The sequence below is a fragment of the Danio rerio genome, chromosome 9 (genome assembly GCF_052040795.2).
Source record: "Danio rerio strain M-AB ecotype USA chromosome 9, GRCz13ab, whole genome shotgun sequence".
Lineage (NCBI taxonomy): Eukaryota > Metazoa > Chordata > Actinopteri > Cypriniformes > Danionidae > Danio > Danio rerio.
This window is the reverse complement of record NC_141029.1, coordinates 56,394,176-56,418,186: the sequence shown is the minus strand read 5'-3', so window position 1 is coordinate 56,418,186 and position 24,011 is coordinate 56,394,176. Positions and strand designations below refer to the sequence as shown.

The window sequence follows — 24,011 nt, the reverse complement described above, 5'->3', positions numbered from 1 at the left end:
CCTCCCTCCCTCCATCAGCACCCGCGCGTCCTCAGTTATATCCGTGCATAGGACGGCAAAATAGAGAGGGCAGCATCCGCGACACCTCCCTTCATCAGCACCCGCGCGTCCTCAGTTATGTCCACGCATAGGACGGCAGAATAGAGAGGGCAGCATCCGCGACACCTCCCTCCCTCCATCAGCTCCCGCGCGTCCTCAGTTATATCCGCACATAGGACGGCAGAATAGAGAGGGCAGCATCCGCGACACCTCCCTCCCTCCATCAGCACCCACGCGTCCTCAGTTATATCCGTGCATAGGACGGCAAAATAGAGAGGGCAGCGTCCGCGACACCTCCCTCCCTCCATCAGCACCCACGCGTCCTCAGTTATATCCGTGCATAGGACGGCAGAATAGAGAGGGCAGCGTCCGCGACACCTCCCTCAGCACCCGCGCGTCCACGCAAACAAAATGGCAACGGTTGACTACGCCCACTGGTAGCTTCTTTTGGGTTCTTCATAAACCCATCGGTGATGTCACAGATACTACGTCCATATCTACCGTCTATGCTGAAAGTCTACATTTTTGGTATTGCTGGTGTTTGAAGTTTTCAAACTACAGTTATTAACAGAGAGGCACTCTTTAAGCAACACTTACATTAATGCAGGGTTTTGCATATGTGTGTGTTTGTAGGTGGTTCGCTTGAGAAAGCTGGCTCAGCAGATCGCCAACTGCAAGCAGTTTGTGGAGAGATCGTCCTCGCTCATCATTCAAGCCGATCAAGCTCTGAAGGAGACGGATCACGCTCGATTCCTGCAGATGGCCAAGAGCATCTCCGAGAGGTGAAGAAACACCACACACAAAAACCATCATACTTCCATACATGCTTCAGCTGACATTTTGCTGAATGTAAAATACATTGCTCCGGGTACGTTTCGTTGCTCGTTTCAGATGATGAATCCACTAGAGGGCTCTGTCTACATTTCTGGAAATCTAAAACATGTTACTTCGGGTACATTTTGTTGTATGTTTCAGATGACGAATCAAATGTGGGGTCCCTGCATAAATTTCTGCAAATGTAAAATATGTTACTTAAGGTACATATATTGAACATTTCAGATGACAAATCCACTAGAGGAGGCCTAGTCTATCTTTTTGTAAAGCTGAAATATGTTATTTGAGGTAAATTTTGGGCCTACTCACACTATGCCATCCGTACCGTGCCCAGGCCCGTTTCCCGGATTGTTTGAGAAGTGTGAGTGCGCTGAATCGGGCTCAAGCACGGTTCACTTGGGCGGCCCTGGCCCGGTTGGAAGAGGTGTGCCTGAGCGCGGATCACTTGGGCTTTGGCGCTGTACGCTTGTATGTGAGTGCAAAACGCGCCAAAGCCCAAAACCAAAAGCGAGACGTGACTTTTAAGGGGCTGTTTCATATGGATTTATTAATCATTCTTACTGCTCAGTGATCGCAAATCACTGAACGCAAAGTGATCTGCCGTAGTTTATTAAAGACGCAAACTCCTCACTGCACGTCAGCTGCGCGCCTTCAGCAGACCTCCTCATTCCTGCAGCACGAGAGCTTTATGGTTGTTTATGAGCGCCAAAAGTGGCGGATCTGTCCGGTAAAATATCTGACTGCGTGTCACCGCATCCCTAAGGACTGTTTGACGAAATATTTGACTGCATGTCACTGCATAACAAACGACTGAAAGGATATAACTAGAGAACTCTCCACTGTACTACTAGGTGAGAGCGTATGGCATTTAGGCCACAAATGTATCGCTAATATATCGGATCGTATTCTTTGTATCGAGATGCGTATCGAATCGGCATTATAGCTTAGATGCCCAACCCTATTATTTAGAGATATCTGAAAATATTTTTCAATGGAAGTCAATGGAGGAATATAACTAGTCAGTCATAATATATTTGCAGATATTTCCAATCTGACTAGTCGAATTATAATTATGACTAGTCAAAATATAATTAGAGATATCTCTAAATATATTTATGGATAGTCAGAACAAGGTTTAAATGCTAAAATAGGCTATGTCACCCTTCTCACCCCTCCCCACCGCATCTCTCCTCACTCTTCAGACATGTCGCGCGCACCCTGTCAAATACCACCAAACCACCTCTCCTGACAGCTCTGCAAAATAAACCCCGACACTGACTAATGTGAGGAGAGTTTACTCACACGTGACTTGTTTTAGCTCTTTTGGTCCGATTAGAAACTTTGCCGTGTGAAAGCGAACCGCTCCAAGAACAAACAGCAACAATGTAACAACTGTAATCTCTGTTTCAGAACAACTGAATCGATTCATAGGTGTGAAAGCACCCTCAAATACATTACTTACACCGTAACAACACGTGACCCACAATAAAATGTATCTCAGCCATCTGCGACAGCGATGTGCAAAATTTCAGTTTTAGAAATGCTTTCCATCTCTGCAACGTTGCGGCAGAACAACAGCATATACCACTATCACAATGATCACCTCAGGTACAGATTATCTGCTTTACTCAGTGTTAAAGGCTACAAATGTGAGTTTAATTACTATTTGACATTTATGTTACTGAAAGCAGTAGCAGGTAGTTCACCTCAGATCTTGAAAGTAAAAGGACTAGCAGACGATTTGAAACTGAAAGTCAGTACTGTGATTCAGTGCAAACCAACAACATCAGTCTACTCCGTAGACTACTAATAGGGTTAAAGAGGTTTAATATGTATTGATTAGATTAAAATGCTTCACCATTTCATGTCACATTTGGTGCAGATAGACAAACTGCTTGTCTCTGGCATCGCATGTTGTTAGGACAGTGTTAGAGTCTTGTTGCACGCTTCAGATGACAAATCCACTTGAGGGCGCTGACTACATTTTTGTGAATCTAAAATATGTAATTTAGGGTACATTTATTTTACTTGTCAGAAGACAAATTCAGTAGTAGAGCTACTAATTGTTACTTATCTTATTTTTTGTGTAATAGAGGGCGCTGTCTACATTTTTGCGAATCTGAAATGCATTAGTTAGAAAACATTTTGTTGTACGTTTCAAATGACAAATCCACTGGAGGGCGCTGACTACATTTTTGTGAATCTAAAATATGTCATTTATGGTACATTTATTTCACATGTCAAATGACAAATTCAGCTGTAGAGCTATCTAAAAATTGGCTCATCTATGAAAATGTTACTTTTAGTATTTTTTGTACATTTTAGATGACAAACCCACTAGAGGGCGCTGACTACACTTTTGTGAATCAGTAATATGTAATTCAAGGTACATTTATTGCACATTTCAAAATGCCAAATTCATTTATGGAACACACTGTATGAACATTTGCTAATCTAAAAACGTTACTCGGTATGTTTTTTGTACGTTTCAGATGACAAATCCACTAGAGGGCGCTGTCTCTTTTTTTCGAATCTGATATATGTCACTTAAGGTGCATTTCAGATGACAGATCCTCTTGAGGGCGTTGTCTTCTACATATTTGCTAGTCTAAAACTTTACCTAAGGTGATTTTTTTGTACACTTCAGATGACAATTCCAAAGAGGGCAATTTCTACATTTTTGCGAAACTGAAATGCATCACTTAAGATACATTTTGTTGCACGGTTCAAATGAAAAATCCACTAGAGGGCGCTGACTACATTTTTTGCAAATTAACAAAATTTTACTTAGGGTATGCTTTTTTTTTGTACATTTTAGATGTCAAATCCACTAGAGGGCGCTGACTACACTTTTGTGAATCAGTAATATGTAATTCAAGGTACATTTATTGCACATTTCAAAATGACAAATTCACTTGTGGAACACGCTGTTTGAACATTTGCTAATCTAAAAACGTTACTTAGGGTACTTTTTTTTACATTTCAGATGACAAATCCACTAGAGGGCGCTGTCTTTTTTTTGTCGAATCTGATATATGTCACTTAAGGTACATTTCAGATGACAAATCCACTAGAGGACGTTGTCTTCTACATATTTGCTAGTCTAAAACTTTACCTAAGGTGATTTTTTTTTTGTACACTTCAGATGACAATTCCAAAGAGGGCCATTTCTACATTTTTGCGAAACTGAAATGCATCACTTAAGATACATTTTAATTCACGTTTCAAATGACAAATCCACTAGAGGGCGCTGACTACATTTTTGCGAATTAACAAAATTTTACTTAGGGTAAGCTTTTTTTGTACATTTTAGATGACAAATCCACTAGAGGGCGCTGACTACACTTTTGTGAATCAGTAATATGTAATTCAAGTACATTTTCTGCATATTTCAAAATTACAAATTCACTTGTGGAACACGCTGTATGAACATTTGCTAATCTAAAAACGTTACTCGGGGTACTTTTTTTTTGTACATTTCAGATGACAAATCCACTAGAGGGCGCTGTCTATCTTTTTGTGAATCTGATATATGTCACTCAAGGTACATTTCAGATGACAAATCCACTAGAGGGCGCTGTCTTCTACCTATTTGCTAGTCTAAAACTTTACCTAAGGTGAATTTTTTTTGTACACTTCAAATGACAATTCCAAAGAGGGCGATTTTTTACATTTTTGCAAAACTGAAATGCATCACTTAAGATACATTTTGTTGCACGTTTCAAATGACAAATCCACTAGAGGGCGCTGACTACATTTTTGTGAATCAGTAATATGTAATTCAAGGTACATTTGTTGCACATTTCAAAATTACAAATTCACTTGTGGAACACGCTGTATGAACATTTGCTAATCTAAAAACGTTACTTAGGGTACTTTATTGTAAATTTCTGATGACAGATCCTCTAGAGGGCGCTGTCTTCTACATATTTGCTAATCTAAAACTTTACCTAAGGTGATTTTTTTGTACACTTCAGATGTCAATTCCAAAGAGGATGATTTCTATGCAAAGCCTATGCTAATCAGTAGGAGGGGCGTATTCAAGTGACGTCGAGTGTTTTCACACGCAGAGCCGGAGGGCAGAAATACGGTTTTAATGGATGGGACAGTGTTTGTTACAAGTGTAAATACAGTATAACAGAGGTAAAATGGCAAAAAACTGTTAGTCAGCTTTTACGTGAAGCAGCTGCTGCATTGGTACAGCAAGAGGAGCACGGGACACAGGAGAACCAAACGTCAAACTTCAGTACCACAGCAGGAGTTGCGGGCTTCCTCGGTGGGCAGAGAAACTGCAGCGTAAGTGCGGTAGGCCTTGTGATGAAGGTCTTGTGACGTTAACAACTTGTTAGTACTAAAATCTTTGAAGGACAGCTAAATCAGCTCGGTAAAGTTGGTTTTAGGTTTGATATTCGCCAGACATTTATGCACGCAGTGTTAGGGATAGCAACTCGACGTCACTTGAATACGCCCCTCCCACTGATTAGCATAGGCTTTGCATGCAGCTTTAAGTTGAAAATGAAATCGAAAATGAAAACCGAAATGAAAAGGTGTCAATAAAAGGAAAGCTTAAATTTACATTTTCTTTTGAATTGTGTCACTATTATAGCGTGAAGATTAATAACACGCTTTGTAAAAATTGTGTTTGCATATATTTTTTCATATTTTATTTTAAAATTGTCAGTCTTGACGCGGAAATGCAGTGAAAAGGAAATGTTAAAATGGCAACTTCAATTCAATTATCAATTTGACAGGGTCGATGTGTTGTCAAAGTGAAAATAAAAATCAAAATTCAATAATTTCATTTCGTTTTCAATTTTGACAGATATTTTGCGAACAGTGTTTTAAAATAAAATTGTGAATCTGATTGTCATTTTCATTTCCAATGTTTATTTGTTTTATTTAAAATAGTTGAGGGCGCTGTCTACAATTTTGTAAATCTGAAATATGTCACTTATGGTACATTAACTGCCCATTTCAGATGACAAATCCACTGGAGGGCGCTGTCTACATTTGGGCTAATATAAAATTGTGCGTTTCAAATCCACTAGAGGGCGCTGTCGATACTTTTGTGATTCTGAAATACGTTACTGTTTTGCTGCATGTTTTAGATGTACATCCTTGAACACATCAAGGCGCTTTTTAAACCATTTCTGAGCATTTTCTGAGCAGAATGCATTTATAAACGGAAAGTCTGTTTTCTGCGTGAAACACTTCTAACTCCTGCTTTTCTAATTCTTTTGCGGTTTAAAAATCATGTTTTATACTGTAATATTATTGCAAACGCAGTTAGTCGTTGTTTTAACTCATGCATGTCATGTTGGTGAAATTGCAGAGTCTCCATGGCAACTGCGTCCTCACAGGTCTTGATCCCTGAGATAAACCTGAACGACACGTTTGACGCGTTCGCATTGGACTTCTCCAGAGAGAAGAAGATGCTGGAAGGTCTGGATTACTTGACAGGTTAGTTTACAGTGAAATGTGTTGACAGCTTTAAATCAATGCAGAATGTGCACTTCTCTCCGTTTGGTATGCTTTAGGGATGGCCGATGTCTTATTGTTTGCAATATACTGGAAAAAATTAAATAAAATAAATAAACAACTACAATAAAATCTAATAATGAAATAAAATGTTTATCTGAGCCAAAACTGGAAATAATCTTGTCTGAAGATGAAGCTTTAAATTGAAGTTTACATTGATTCTGCATCTCAGCATTAAGGAAACATGTTTACATGTTATTTGGTGTCATGAGTGTCTCTCTAAGGTCCTGTATTGTGAAAGATGGCAGACGGCAGACACATGAGGCACAAACACACACAGATTGGATCTGACTTTTGTTTATTTCTTTGCCAACTGCTCACTGCTGCTGTGCATCGTGCTAATATTAGTCAAATCATCCACATTTCTGCCATATGTTTGCTCGTTTGCCACTAAAACATGTCTTCTTCATGTTAGAACCTGACACTTCACATATCTGGGTTTGATTTATAATTCGATTGGCCTCAGTCTTGGGTTTTGACTACTTCTAATTAACTTCACATTAAGATGTGTATAATTCATGACTGTTATTTATTCTGCTTTTAATTTCGATTGGCCTGGATTTTGACAACATGGCAGCCCCACTGTGACTGATGTTTGGCACAAATGAACTTCACATTAAGCTTGACAAATGTGACCAAACAAAAGTTGATTTTCATAACAATTACGTTATGGATGTTAAAGCCAGCACAATGCTGGCGAAAGAAAGTCTGGCTTATGGGTGGATTTAGAGGCTCTTTCTTAAGATTCTGAGGCTCAACGCCGCCTAGTGTTTATTTTATTTTCCCCGCATTTTCTTAATGTGTTTTAATTAATTTAAATTAATGTGCAATTTTAATGTGTTTGCATTGTGAGGTTTTGCAACACATTTTCTGTCAAGCCGATGGTCTTTTCATAATTTGCTGGTGTATTTTGTAATTGGCATATGTTTTATTAAATTGCAGCTCTCGCAGCCACCGTAAAAATATGTTCACTGAGCATGGTTCTTAAACATCTGCAGAAATGTTATGGTAGTTTTATGCTTTAGAAGAGTCATAAATGGACATACAGCAACTTTAAACTTTGCAGTGGCTCTACAAATCTCATATGTGTTTACAGACTGTAGGGTTGCACGGTTTACCGGTACTATGGTAACATCGCGATACTATGACTATATATATATATATATATATATATATATATATATATATATATATATATATATATATATATATATATATATATATATATACAGTTGAAGTCAGAATTATTCGCCCCCTTTTGATTTTTTTTCTCTTTTAAATATTTCCCAAATTATTTTTAACAGAGCAAGGACATTTTCACAGTATGTCTGATAATATTTTTTCTTCTGGAGAAAGTCTTATTTGTTTTATTTCGGCTACAGTGAAGGCAGTTATTAATTTTTTTAAAAACATTTTGGGACAATATTATTAGCCCCTTTAAGCTATTTTTTTTTTCGATAATCTACAGAACAAACCATCGCTATACAATAACTTGCCTAAATACCCTAACCTGCCTAGTTCACCTTATTAACCCAATTAAGCCTTTAAATGTCACTTTAAGCCAGGGGTCACCAACATGGTGAGCACCAGGTAGCCCACGAAGATTACATGAGTTGCCCACAGGCCTGTTCTAAAAATAGCTCACCAATGCACCACATACCAGTAAGCTGAATCTAGTATTTTTTGAAGCTATTCTTTTTAAATCACACCTGCATTGGTGCAAAATTTGTTAATGACATTGAGGTATATATATATATATATAAACTATTTCAGACAAATAAAGGGCCCTATCATACACCCGGCGCAATGTGGTGCAAGGCGCAGCTCAATACTCTTTTACTACTTTAAGCTTGGCGCAAGGGTCATTTTGAGGCGTTGCGCTACGCTGTTTAAATAGCAAATGAATTTGCGCTCAAATGTGCACCCATAGGCGTTCTGGTCTAAAAAAGCAGGCGTGTTTTGGCGCGTTGCTGTTTTGTGAAACTGTAAATAGTCTGATCTTTGGACCAGAACAAAGTCGATCTATTGTCTGGCGCAAAGTGCGCCTGGCTTACACACTACACACAAGATGCAGAGCAATACGCAAATATCTTTACATATGAAAAAGATATAATATCTTAAAGATATATATAATAAGGATATATATTGTATATAAATGATTAAAATATTACAAAACATATTATTTTCTAGCCTGCATGAATTTAAAACCCACTGCCTTACTTTCTTCATCTCGGGAGGCTTTTTCAGTTCATTCAATTTGCTTTTGTTTAATGTTATTATTATTAGCAGTATTATTTATTATCTGCATATTTATATTTGTTTTATTAAAAACAAGCTTAGATTTGTCCACCTGTCAGGTTTTAGACCATATGGGGCACAGCATGTGTATTTGGAAATATTTTTATTTTTAACTTTTATTTTAACTTCGTTATTATTGTTCATTTATTCATTTGCTGGAAATTAGAACTGAATATAGAAATAGTTTTGACACAAATATTTGCGCTTAACAAACAAAATTAATTATTTATAGGCTAATTGATGTCCGTGCGTAAAGGTTTCCCTATCCACGAGAGCAAAAGCGAAAGTGAACTTACTTTACGTCATGTTAATAGCAATGCGCTTATGGCGAGACGCAAGGCTCTTAAAGGTAATGGAAGATGAGACTCTGATTGGTTTATTCTCAAAATACACCTATAACTCATTAAGAAAATAAACTGAACACTTTTAGACCATGCGCCAAGGCGCAAAGCGTATTTTACCGTCCTTAAATTAACAAAAATGCGTTCTGACATGCCCTGAAAGCGTTTGAGCCCTGCGTTTTGCGCTTTGCACATGGACCATCAAAATAGAGCCCGAAGTGTTGCATATTGATATTTCTGTTTCTTACCTTGTTAAATCATTGTTGAGAACTATTGTGAGAAATCATTAACATGATCAGTGTCTTCACATAGATGAATATCATTAATCATTAATAATAACAACATATAATTAAAAGTAAATTGAGAGAAAATTGTTATTTAAGAAGTGTGTATCAAACTGGTAGCCCTTCACAATAATTGGTACCCAAGAAGTAGCTCTCAGTTTCAAAAAGGTTGGTGACCCCTGCTTTAAGCTGTATAGAAGTGTCTTGAAAAATATCTAGTAAAATATCTACTGTCATCATGGCAAAGATAAAATAAATCAGTTATTAGAAATGAGTTATTAAAACTATTATGATTAGAAATGTGTAATCTGCTCTCCGTTAAACAGAAATTGTGGGAAATAATAAACAGGGGCCCTAATAATTCAGGGGGGCTAATAATTCTGACTTCAACTGTATATATATATATATATATATATATATATATATATATATATATATATATATATATATATATATATATATATATATATATATATACTGTATAAATCTGTGAGAAACTCTGATAGTATTGTATTTGTATGCTAATGTTTAAAGTTTAAGTTTCTGACTTGTTAGGGGTTAAATTTAATCAAAAAAAGAGTGCATTAAAACAATCTAATAAATGCTATATTCCAGTTATTTTACTCGCATGCATCTTTTTAAAAACAATAACAAATAACAATAACAAAAACAATTTATCGGGGGAAAAAATGAAGAATTAAGTTTGGCAAAACAAGAAACCATTTCAGACCATGGATCTCAAAAATCTGTAAAAATGGGCCATATATATTATCTGGAATCTCATTCATTCATTTTCTTTTCGGCTTAGTCCCTTTATTAATCCGGGGTTGCCACAGCGGAATGAACTGCCTACTTATCCAGCACATTTTTTACACAGTGTATGCCCTTCCAGCTGCAACCCATCTCTGGGAAACATCCACACACACACACACACACACACACACACACACACACACACACACACACACACACACACTCATACACTACGGACAATTTAGCCTACCCAATTCACCTGTACCGCATGTTTTTGGACTGTGGGGGAAACCGGAGCACCTGGAGGAAACCCACGCAAATGCAGGGAGAACATGCAAACTCCACACAGAAACGCCAACTGAGCCGAGTCTCAAACCAGCGACCCAGCGACCTTCTTGCTGTGAGGCAACAGCACTACCTACTGCGCCACTGCCTCGCCTATGTGGAATCTAAAGGTTCAAAATTGCCTTCCGAGTTCAGATAATATAGATAGCCCATACACATACGTTACAGATTTTGAGATACGTTTGAGATTTTGAGGTCTGACAAAAATTGACTTGACTTGCTTGAGATTTGAAGGTTATGACTTGAGACTTGCTGGTGACTTGCACATGTGTGACTTACTCCCACTCCTGCTACATGTTATTGTGATACTTCAGCTGGTATAGTATCGTAAGATTAGTTAATAGTAACGCGACTACGCTAACAGACTCTATAATCCAGACTCGCATTACCATTTCAGATGCATATTGCAAGATCACATGTGCAGCAGTTGATTTGATTTCTATTTTTTTGATCTGTTGTGTCGCAGCTCCGAATGCTCCCACCATCCGCGAGGAGCTGTGCACCGCGTCTCACGACACCATCACGGTGCACTGGACATCAGAGGACGAGTTCAGTGTGGTTTCATACGAGCTCCAGTACACCATCTCCACCGGACAGGCCAACGTAGTCAGTGAGTAAACCAACTCCAGATGACCCCATACAGGCCGACTGTAATGGCCGGGTGTAATGCCCTTATCTGAACAAAAAAAAGGAGAAATTATATCAGCGCACAATGATTTTATTATAAATCCTGCTCAATTTTGTTTTAATTAAGCAACATAACATGATCAAAAACAACACCGAACATAGGAAAGATGGGGTATGCGTTAAGTGTGTGTGTTTGGCTAACAATTTAGTTTAATATATTACCAGTTTATTAGCTATATTAGTATTGTGTCTTTTTTGACATCCCTATTTCTACGCAATACCTAAACCCAACTACTACTTTAACTATTAATAAGCAGATTATTAGCCGTTTATTGATCAAATAGTCTTAGTTAATGGTTTGTTTGTAGCATGAATTGTGACTTAAAATAAAGTATCATTATTATTGTTGTTACCTTTATTAATATTAATATTACTGTTGCCGTCATCACATTATACTACTTTCATCAACACCAACTTTAGTATTATTATTGATATTATTAGTAGTAGTAGTAGTAGCAGTCGCAGTAGTAGTATTGGTATTATTGGTAACATTTTTATATTAATATTATTATTATTAGTGGCTATAAATGCTAATTACTACTTAAATATAACCAAAATATATATTTTTTATTATCATAGCTGTTTATTCACATTCCTGTTATTTCCATTTCTACTGATGTTTTTGAAAGGAGAAAGGAAGAATGATGAAAGAAATAACAAAAAAGAGAATGACGATAGAAAAAAACGAAAACAAAAGTAATGAAAAGAAAAATAAAGAACACAAGAAATAATTCTGAAATAATGAATGATAGAAAGAATGAACAAACAAATGAAAAAGAATGAATGAAATTCATTCATTCATTTTCTTGTCGGCTTAGTCCCTTTATTAATTCGGGGTCGCCACAGCGGAATGAACCGCCAACTTATCCAGCAAGTTTTTACGCAGCAGATGCCCTTCCAGCTGCAACCCATCTCTGGGAAACATCCACACACTACACTACGGACAATTTAGCCTACCCAATTCACCTGTACTGCATGTCTTTGGACTGTGGGGGAAACCGGAGCACCCGGAGGAAACCCACGCGAACGCAGGGAGAACATGCAAACTCCACACAGAAACGCCAACTGAGCCGAGGTTCAAACCAGCGACCTTCTTGCTGTGAGGCGACAGCACTACCTACTGCGCCACTGCCTCGCCTCCAGAATGAATGAAATACGAATGTAAAAGCAACGTAAGAAAGAATGAAAGAAGAAAAGAAAGTAATGAACAAATGAAAGAAAGCAAAACGAGCGCAAGAAAGAGTGATGAAAATGACCAAATAAAAGAAGAACAAAAAAGAGAATGATGATAAAAAATAAACAAAACGACAGAAGAACAAACAGAAGACGTCAACAAAAAAGAATGACAAGGACAGAACGAAAGAGAGAAAAAACAGAAGAATGAAAGGACTAGAGAAAGAACAAAAGAAAGTATAAACAAGAATGAACAAAAGAAAGAAACAAAGAAAGGATAAAAGAATGAAATAGAGAAAGAAAAACTAACGAAAGAACAATGAAAGAACACAAAGGAATGAACAAACAAATGAAAGAAAGAAAGAAAAATGAACAGGAAAGAATAAAGACAGAGAAAGACGAAAGAACAAGAGAATGAACTAAAGAAAGGAGGAATGAATGAACTGAAGAAAGAATGAATGAATATGAATGAACAAAGGAACGAACAAATAAAAAAGAGAATGAGAGAACAAAAGAATGAAAGAACGAACGAATGAACTAGAGAAGACCGTAAGAAAGTATATGAACAAAGGAATGAACGAAGGAAAAGAACAAAAAAAGAATGAAATAGAGAAATAAAAATGAAGGTACGAAAGAATGACAGAAGAACAAAAGAAAGAAAGAAAGAAAGAATAACAAGAAGAAATGAACTCAAGAAAGGAAGAATGAATGATTGATGAAACTAAAGAAAGAAAGAATATGAATGAACAAAGGAACAAACAAATAAAAGAGAGAATGAAAAAACAAATAAATAAAAGAACGAACAAACTAGAAAAGAACGAAAGAATAAACAAAGGAATGAACAAACACATGAAAGAAAGAACAGAAGAAAAAACGACAAAGAAAAAGTAATGAAAGAAAGAACGAGAATGAATGAAAGAACGACTGAACAAACGAAAGAGATCAACAGAAAAAAAATTATGAAAGAAAGAACGAATAAACAAACAAAAGAGAATGGCAAAAGAAAAAATAAAGAAAGAAAGAAAGAAAGAACAAGAGAATGAAAGGAAGAATTAATGAAAGAAAAAAGAAAGAATAAACGACAGCATGAATGAACAAAGGAATAAAAGAAAGAATGATCAATGGAACGAACAATCGAAAGAAAGAACAGAAGACAGAAAATGAAAGAACGAACAAACTAGAGAAGAATGAAAGAAAGTGAACAAAGGAAAGAATGAAATAGAGAAAGAAAAATTAACTGAAGAAAGAATGATGGAAGAACAAATGAAAGCAAGAAAGAAAGAGAATGACAAGAAAAATTAACTCGAAAAAAAGAACGGAAGAATAAATGAAAGAACAAAAGAATGAATGAATGAATGAATGAATAAAAACGGATAAAAGAAAGAATGTACAAAGGAACGAACAAACGAAAGAAACAAATGAAAGAAAGAACGAATGAATTTAACGAACAAATTAAATTAAATTAACTGCAGCCATTAATAACAGCATGTGATGTGATTATGACACGAAAGCAAACCCAGTTCCTCCAGAATGCGCACACACACACACGCGCTGTGTTTGGTTGTGTGTGCGTAGATGTGCAGTGTGGATTAGACAGAAGTAGAGCAGATTATAGTGTGCAGTATGACTGTAGATTAAATAGCCTGAAGAGAGGAGAGCACAGAAAAAAGCTTTACTGAGTGAATAAGGTCACGCTGTACTTACAGGACAACGGGCTCTATTTTGACGATCCATGCACAAAGTGCAAAGCGCAGGGCGCAAACGCATGCAGGGCGTGTCAGAATCCACTTTTGCTAATACAAAAATGGAAAAATCCGCTTTGCGCCGTGGCGTATGATCTAACAGCGTTGAGCTTATTTTCTTAATGAGTTACAGGTGTGTTTTGAGAATAAACCAATCAGAGTCTCATCTCCCATTCCCTTTAAGAGTCAGTTGAGATAAGCACATTTGCTTTTTACATGACGGACTTTGTAAGTGGAAAAACTGAACGCTTCACTAGAGAGAAAACAGTTAAACAGAGCATCTGCAGCGCGAGGATGAGAGATAAGGCCTCTCATAATCTACTTTCACTTTCACTCTCGTGGATAGGGAAACATGTTGTACGCACAGACATCATTTAGCCTATAAATAATTAATTTCCTTTGTTAAGCGCAAAGATTTGTGTCTAAACTATTTCTAAATTCAGTTCTAATTTCCAGCAAACGAATAAATGAACAATAATAACAAAATGAGCTCAAACAACTGAGTTATATCCAAATACACATGCTGTGCCCCATATGGTCTAAAACCTGACAGGTGGACAAATCTAAGCTTGTTTTTAATAAAACAAATATAAATTTGGATATAATAAATAATACTGCTAATAATAATAACATTATACAAAAGCAAATTGTCACATATAAACAAAAAAAGCCTCCCGAGATGAAGAAGGCATGAAGGCAGTGGTTTTCATATTTATGTAGGCTAGAAAATAATAGGTTTTAATCCTTTATATTTATATCCTATATATATCCTTATTATATCCTATATATATCCTTAATATTTTAATTATTTTTCATATGTTAAGATATATCCGACATTACGCTGCTATTCTGAATTAATAATCGGAAACAGAAAGCAGTTGAAGGATGGCGTGTTTAAATCCATTATTTATCTGACTCCATTGTAATTAATCTGACTCCATTAAAGTTGTTATCATCATTGATAAAGAGAAAGAATCTCTACATCTTAAAGCAGGCAAAGTTGTTTATTAAGTTACGTGTTTAAATATACAGACAGCAGAATTAAACAAACTAGCATACTGTATAAAGAAATTAGCTGTAACGTGTGCACTGCTGAGCAACAAAGACAGTGAAACTGCCTTTGTTAGCATATGAGGCTACGCACCGGTGTGCTGGAGATGCAGAGTAAAGCCATTCTCCCAGATTAACAGTTACCTTTCCTATTATACCTTGAGCAAAGCATTGTCAAACATGAGTGAAAAACAACCCCAAAAACCAGCTGAACTTGAGAACAAAGTTGAGGAGATAAAATGGCGCACAGCTAACGCGATCTGTGCTGTACAATAGACTGGCTTTGTTCTGATCTATTGAAAAATCTATTATAGTTTCTCAGAGTAGCAACGCGACAGTAATGCGCCTCAACACGCCTTCGTTTTTAGACCAGAACGCCTATGGGCACACATGAGTGCAAATGCATTTGCTATTTAAACATCGTGGCGAAAAACGTCAAAACGACTCTTGCGTCAAACTGAAACTAGCAAACAACAATTGCGTTGCGCCTTGCGCCACATTGCGCCGGGTGTATGATAGAGCCCAATGAAGTGCTGGTGTCAGGCTGATCTCAGGACAGAAGCGCACAAATAAACCACAAATAAATGATGCAATTAAAGGAGAGGCGGCTGCCATTATGATCGTCAGAGATGGTTTATGCTTTATCACGCTGCACAGATACTCCAGACGGCCTCAAATAAAGGGATTTGATTGACAAGTACAGTTGAAGTCAGAATTATTTACCCCCTGTGTATTATTTGTGTTTAACAGAGAGAAGATTTTCAACACATTTCTAATCATATTTAGTTTTAATAACTCATCTCTTTTTTTTTCCATAATGTTTTTATTTTTTGTTTTCAGTTTGTACGCATTGAAATACAACATTTTACAAACATTTTAACCTTGCTGCATTTACAAATTATACAAAAAATGAGGTGCGACGCAGTGGCGCAGTTGGTAGTGCTTTGTGCTTCTCACAGCAAGAAGGTTGCTGGGTCGCAGGTTCGAGCCTCGGCTGGGACAGTTGGCGTTTCTGTGTGGAGTTTGCATGTTCTCCCTGCGTTCGCGTGGGTTTCCTCCGGGTCCTCCGGTTTCCCCCACAGTCCACAGCGGTACAGGTGAATTGTTTAGGCTAAATTGTCCGTAGTGCATGAGTGTGTGAGTGAATGTTTCCCAGAGATGGGTTGCGGCTGGAAAGGCATCCGCTGCGTAAAAATGTGCTGGATAAGTTGGTGGTTCATTCCGCTGTGGCGACCCCGGATTAATAAAGGGACTAAGCTGACAAGAAAATGAATGAATGAATGACAAAATATGTGGATATATATATATATATATCCTCATATTCATTCATTCATTCATTCATTCATTTTCTTTCATTTAATATATATATATATATATATATATATATATATATATATATATATATATATATATATATAATATATTAATTATATATATATGTGTGTGTGTATATATGTGTGTGTGTGTGTGTGTGTGTGTATATATATATATATATATATATATATATATATATATATATATTAAAAACTAAATTAATATCATTAGCCCCTTTAAGCTATATATTTGTCGATAGTCTACAGAACAAACCATCAATATACAATAACTTGCCTAATTACCCTAACCTGCCTAGTTAACCTAGTTAAGACTTTAAACGTCACTTTAAGCTGTATAGAAGTGTCCTGCAGAATATCTAGTCTAATATTATTTACTGTCATCATGACAAAGATTAAAATAAGTCAGTTATTAGAGATGAGTTATTAACACTATCATGTTTAGAAATGTGTTAAAGAAAATATCCTCTCCGTTAAACAGAAATTGGGGGAAAATAAACAGGGGGGCTAATAACTCTGACTTCAACTGTACCTTTAAGTGTGTTTGACTTGTGTTTGTTTGTTTGTTTGTTTGTGGAGGTCTGTGTAACTCGATGGACAGCTGGATGATCGTGCCCAACATTAAGCAGAATCACTACACCGTTCACGGTCTGCAGAGCGGCACCAAATACATCTTCATTGTGAAGGCCATGAATCAGGCCGGGAGCCGCAGCAGCCCACCGGGACAACTCAAGACCAACAGTGAGTGCTGCTATATTCACCTAGACTCTCTAAACACACTATGGGCTCTATTTTAATGATCTAGGTGCAAAGTCCAAAGCTCAGGGCGCAAAAGCATTAAGGGTGTGTCTGAATCCACTATTGCTATTTTAACGATGGAGAATCCACTTTGCGTCATGGCGTATGGTCTAACAGGGTTGAGCTTATTCTCTTAATGAGCTATAGGTGTGTTTTAAGACTAAACCAATCAGAGTCTCATCTCCCATTCCCTTTAAGAGTTAGTTGTGTTGCGCCATGGTGCATTTGCTATTTACATGGCGGAGTTTGTAAGTGGAAAAACTGAACGCTTCACTACCGAGTAAACAGTTGAACAGAGCACCTACAGCGCATGAATGAGAGATGAGCCTCCTCATTCTTTACTTTCACTTTCACTCTCATGGATAGGGAATTAGCCTATAAATAATTAATTTTGTTTGTTAAGCGTAAAGATTAGTTTCAAAACTATTTCTAAATTCAGTTCTAATTTCCAGCAACCGCATAAATGAACAATAATAACAAAGTGTGGTAAAATACTGAGTTATATCCGTACACGTATGGTCTAAAACATAATATATATATATATATATATATATATATATATATATATATATATATATATATATATATATATATAATAAACAATACTGCTAATAATAATAAACAATACTGCTTATAATAATAACATTGTTCATGAATAATATTCATTGTTATGAATAAACTGAAAAAGCCTCCCGAGATAAAGAAGGCATGGAAGTTTGTTTTTTATATTTATGTAGGCTAGAAAATATGTTTTGTAACATTTTAAACCTTTAATTATTTTTCATCTGTAAAGATATTTGTGTATTGCTTTGTGTATTATTTAGAGGCACACTACTAACGCGCTCTGCGCTTGACTTTAGACCTTCTCTAAGCTGGTCTATTGAACAGTCTATTTTAGTTCTTCAAAATATCAACGCGCCAGCAATGCGCCTCAACACATCTCCTTTTTTAGACCAGAACACCTATGGGGGCACATATGAGCGCAAATGTATTTGCTATTTAAACAGCGAGCTGCAAAACATCAAAACGACTCTTGCGTCAAGCTGAAACTAGCAAACAACAATTGCAAAAGCAACATTGCCTTGCGCTGGGTGTATGATAGGGCACTATGCGTGCAATTTATAATTATTTTTTTAATCGCAGGTCAGCCATTTAAACTGGACCCGAAGTCGGCCCACAGGAAGTTGAAGGTGTCACATGACAATCTGACAGTGGAGCGGGACGAAGCGTCCTCCATGAAGAGCCACGCACAGGACCGATTTGGAGGCACCGGAAACTACGGTGTGACTGGAAACGTGTACATCGACAGCGGACGCCACTACTGGGAGGTGCTGATTGGAGGAAGCACATGGTAAAACACACACAGCGGCAATGAGGCTTAACATGCAGCGGAAGTCAAAACTGTTCTCCCTTCTGAGAATGATTGTTTTGTCTTTCTCAAATATTTCCCAAATGATGTTGAACAGATTCAGGAAGTTTTCACAGTATTTCCTCTAATGTTTTTTCTGCTGGAGAAAGTCTTAATTGTTTTATTTCAGCTAGAATAAAAGCAGTTTTTAATTGTTTTAAACGCATTTTAAGGTCAATACTATTATCCCCCTTAAGCAATATTAGTTTTGGATTGTCTCCAGAACAAACTACTGTTTTACAATGACTTGCCTGATTATTTGCTGTAGATTTAATCAAATACATGCATTATTAAACTGATATTAAAGTCTTTACGCTTTTTAAATGCTTGCAGGTTTGCTATCGGCATCGCCTACAAATCAGCCCCCAAACACGGCTGGGTGGGAAAGGACTCGACCTCCTGGGTGTTGAGCCGATGTAACACCTCGTGGGCGGTTCGTCACAACAGTAAAGAGTTTCCCATCGAGCCGTCTCCACACATGCGGCGTCTGGGCGTCCTGCTGGACTACGACTCCGGATCTCTGGCGTTTTACGATGCAGCGGGAACGCAACACCTCTACACCTTCGACATCGCCTTCTCACAGCCCATCTGCCCTGTTTTTAGCGTGTGGAATAAGTGTTTGACCGTCCTGACGGGGCTGCCCATTCCTGACCATTTAGAGATTAGTGACCCGCATGATTAAACACCCAAAACAAGCCCATACTGCACCTGCTATTCGCATGCGTTTCAGATTTAAGGGCTGTTCACACCAAGCACAACAACAATAGATGTACGATAAATATATTTGGGTTTATAAGAGATTTGCTTATGTTTAGTTAGGGTAAGGATTATTGCAAGAAGTTGTCCTAAGTGTGCTACTAGTGCATTTGACCAGTGAATCCAGCTCGTGTAATTAGATGTCCTCAGTATATTGCGTTTTAGCGTATCTGACCAGTGAATCCAGCTTGTGTAATCTATCCAATCAAGTGAGTTTAGAAATTGCAGTTAGTTTAATAGCATTAAAACACAAATTGTTTTCCCCAGAATCTTCAAATGGGACTCACTGAATACCTGAGGCACTTTTATTTTCAGCCCAGGCTCATTCTGGAAACGTAGTCCCGTGGACATTTTTGGAGACCGCGGAATACGTCCTGGTAGGTAAGTACGGCTGCAGTTTTTATTTTTGCGAATCCGCGAGAGGCCGCTGTTGTGCGCTTTTTCGTATCTCAAACGCCTCTCGCGAGTGCAGTTCGCGCCTGCGCTGTTCTCGCGTGAACCCACCAGAGGCCGCTGTCCGACTGACCGGATGATTGACTGCGTGACCGGCCAATCGGCTGACCCGCCCTCCTCCTTCCCTAAACCCAACCAATGTTACCGATTGACCCGCCCGCCCACTCACTTCCCTAAACCCGAGCAACAATTTACAAAAGCTGTCCAAAAAAAGAAAAGCCCTCATTTAATTTTTTCTACCGTGTTTTCGGATTTCACCACGTTCTCACCCTGTTACGAAACTCGTTCACTTAGTTGTTGGGATTCTGTTTTTGTCTTACCTGATTGCTGGAACCGCTCTTCCCCGGACTCAAAACCGATCGCCGTGGTCAACTCCTCTCTGCATCTCAAGCCTGCCGACGTACACGGTGAGCTGAGTGGACAAACTGGTTGCAGCGGGGAAGCCCTCCACAAGGATGTAAGCGGCCGGCCAGCAAGCGGGAAAGGGAACAGCGTCACACCCCCCTGCAGCGTTCGCTTGAAAAAAATAAATGCAGCCGTACATACCTCCCGTTACGTATTCCGCTGTCTCCAGAAACGTCCGCGGGACTACGTTTTCAGAATGAGCTTGGGTTGTTTATTTTTATACTTGAGCCTGACTTGCATAGCTTTCATTTAGTTTTTTTATCATTATTTCACATGGTATAATCAATTTGTCCATATTATATGCCTCTTATTTTGCATTTGCCTCTTGTAATCATTAGATGTCCTCAGTATACTTCTTTTTAGCATATCTGACCAGTGAGTCCAGCTCATGTAATCCATCTTATCAATTGAATATAGTTATCGCAGTTAGTGCAGTGGAATAAAAACACTAATTATTTTCCTCAGAATCTTCAGTTGGAACACAAAGATGCTAAAACTAGCACTGAATAACTGAATGCTTTAGTGTTTTCAGTCTGTCTTAGCATAGCTTCCATGTATTTTTATCATTATTTTACATGGTATAATCAATTTCTTTATCCTCTTGTAGCCGTTAGATGTTCTCAGTGTGCTGCGTTTTTAGCACATCTGACCAGTGAATCCAGCTCATGTAATCTATCTAATCAAGTGAATTTAGAGATCGCAGTTAGTGTAATGCAATAAAAATACAAATAATTTTCTCCAGCATTTTCAGAGGGAACACAAAGATGCTAAAACAAGGACTGAATACCTGAGGTGCTTTTATTTTTTAATTTCAGTTTCCTGAATTGCATATTTGCATGTATTTTTAACATTATTTCCCATGGTGTAATTGTTTCCACAATAGACGCTTCTTTTTTTTTGCATTACCCCATGTAAACAGTAGATGTCCTCTGTGTGCTACTAGCAGATCTGACCAGTGAATCCAGCTCGTGTAATTGATCTAATCACACAGTGAATTTAGTGATCACAGTTAGTTTAGTGGAATAAAAACAAATAATTTTTCTCGGAATCTTCAGAGGGAACACAAAGATGCTAAAAATAGCACTGAATATTGAGGTGCTTTTATGTATTTTTAGCATTGCTTCAGAGGGTATCATCAAATGTTTCTATGATAGATGCTTCTTCTTTTTTTGCATTATCCTCTTGTAACCATTAGATGTCCTCGATGTGCTACTAGCGCATCTGACCAGTGAATCCAGCTCGTGTAATCTATCTAATCACACAGTGAATTTTGCAATCACAGTCAGTGCACACAGTTTCCAATCACAGTTAGTATTGGAATAAAATGCTAATTATTTTCTCACAAAGATGCCAAAACTTGCAGTACCCTTGTGTAACCATTAGATGTCCTCAGTGTGCTACTAGCAGATCTGACACGTGAATCCAGCTTGTGTAAACTGTCCAATCAAGTGAATTTAGGGATCGCAGTTAGCGTAGTGGAATAAAAACACAAATTATTTTTCCCAGAATCTTCAGAGGAAACACAAAGATGCCAAAACTAGCACTGAATACGTGAGGTACTTTTATTTTTATACTTCACTTTGCCAGCCTGACTTGCATAGCTTCAATTTAGTTTTTTTTATCATTATTTCCCATGGTATAATCAATTTTTGTCCAAGATGGATGCTTCCTTTTTTGCATTACCCCATGTAACCATTGGATGTCCTCAGTGTGCTACTAGCAGATCTGACCAGTGAATCCAGCTAGTGTATTTTGTACACAGTTTGCCAGCCTGACGTGCATAGCTTTAATGTTTTTTATAGTTATTCCCCATGGTATAATCAATTGTTTCCATTATAGATGCATCTATTTTTGCATTTCCTTCTTGTAAGCGTTAGATGTCCTCAGTGTGCTGCATTTTAGTGCATCTGACCAGTGAATCCAGCTCATGTAATTTTTCTAATCAAGTGAATTTAGCGATCACAGTTATTGCAGTGGAATAAAAACACTGCTTATTTTCACCAGAATCATCAGATGGAACACAAAGATGCTAAAACTAGCACTGAATACCTGAGGTGCTTTTATTTTTATACTTCAGTTTCCAGACTGACATAGCTTGCATGTATTGTTAACAATATTTTCCATGGTATAATCAATTGTTTCCACAATAGATGCTTCTTTTTTTTTTTGCATTACCCCATGTAACCATTAGATGTCCTCAGTGTGCTACTTGCAGATCTGACACGTGAATCCAGCTCATGTAATCAATCTAATCAAGTGAATTTACTGACTGCAAATAGTGTAGTGGAACAAAAACAAATTATTTTCCCCAGAATCTTCAGAGGAAACATAAAGATGCCAAAACCAGCACTGAATACCTGAGGTGATTTTATTTTTATTGTTTATCAGCCAGGACAAAATTATTCTAAAAGTGATCACAACAATATAGTTTCTCTACATCTTTGTTGTTAAGGTTATGGTGTGAACTTTGCTTTTTTTTAACATTGTTATTGTTCATTTTATCGGTATCTTGCTTGGTGTGAACAGGCCTTAAGAAGAGATTTAAGGCAAGACATCACAGGCGAATACATCTTTTTATATGCATTGGACAATTTTCAGATTTTAGACTATTTCACTTTTTATAACTGATTGAGGGGAAAAAACATTCAAAACACAAGTTGAATTATTTGACCGATTAATTACTCTGATATTATATAAATCAATTAAATAGTGAATTAAATAGGGATTCAAGAATATTAATTAAATAGTGCCTCTTTTCAATTCAATTCACCTTTATTTCTATAGCGCCTTTACAATGTAGATTGTGTCAAAGCAGCTTCACATAGAAGATTATGGTAGATGTAAACGGTGTCAGTTCAGTTTTCAGAGTTGAAGTTCAGTTCAGTGTGGTGTAATATTCACTGCTGAAAGTCCAAACACTGAAGAGCAAATCCATCCATGCGTATTTAGTGAAATCCTATACATATTTTAAATGTTGTACTGAGTTATTTTTGCCATTCTTAATATAATGTATAAACTAGGAGATTGTGAGTGTAACCCCACCGGTCCTACGCCACCCAACCTGCTCCGAGCTGGGATCGAACCGGCGACCTTCCGCATGGGAGTCGGTTGCTCTACCAAGGAGGCTAAAGACCATGACCTCTAGTGCCTGTCGATAGAGCACCTTTAGAGGTCAGAGGAGTGAGGTTTACCTGCACAGCACACACTAGCTGGCCTCCGTTACTTTCACCCCCCTAAACCTCACTCCTATCCGGGTCACGGCACCAATGTAACCCTGCCGGTTCTACGCCACCCAACCCGCTCCGAGCTGGGATCGAACCGGCGACCTTCCGCATGGGAGTCAGTTGCTCTACCAAGGAGGCTAAAGACCATGGCCTCTAGCATCTCTCGCTAGAGCACCTTTATAGGTCAGAGGAGTGAGGTTTACCTGCACAGCACACACTAGCTGGCCTCCGTTACTTTCACCCCCCTAAACCTCACTCCTATCCGGGTCACGGCACCAAAGTAACCCTGCCGGTCCTACGCCACCCAACCCGCTCCGAGCTGGGATCGAACCGGCGACCTTCCGCATGGGAGTCAGTTGCTCTACCAAGGAGGCTAAAGACCATGGCCTCTAGCGTCTGTCGCTAGAGCACCTTTATAGGTCAGAGCACCTCCGGTGGCCTCCGTTACATGAGGATGCTAAATAAACAGTATTGAATCAAATACAGTATTTACCCCGTTCACCTGTGGTGTTTTACCTTAAAAGAAACTGAAGCAGAAAATAAAAGTGATGT

At 37.9% G+C, this 24,011-nt stretch overlaps 1 protein-coding gene across 10 annotated transcripts in view; it reads left to right on the top strand.

Annotated features, from left to right (window-relative positions):
• The window catches only part of mid1 (midline 1), a 146,272-nt gene extending 123,248 nt beyond the window's left edge, over positions 1-23,024 (top strand). For 7 of the 10 annotated variants that reach the window (XM_087268513.1, XM_087268512.1, XM_087268514.1 and 4 more), the window contains 6 exons: positions 673-821; positions 6,206-6,333; positions 10,899-11,042; positions 16,995-17,156; positions 18,357-18,564; positions 18,955-23,024. In XM_087268513.1, coding sequence (XP_087124639.1) covers positions 673-821; positions 6,206-6,333; positions 10,899-11,042; positions 16,995-17,156; positions 18,357-18,564; positions 18,955-19,303 — 1,140 coding nt within the window. In that variant the 3' untranslated portion in view covers positions 19,304-23,024. Of the gene's footprint in view, positions 1-426; positions 822-6,205; positions 6,334-10,898; positions 11,043-16,994; positions 17,157-18,356; positions 18,569-18,954 lie in introns of those variants that run through there. The other 3 variants (XM_087268515.1, XR_015499962.1, XR_015499963.1) reach the window with 3 other exon arrangements.
• Positions 23,025-24,011: the final 987 nt, after the last annotated feature.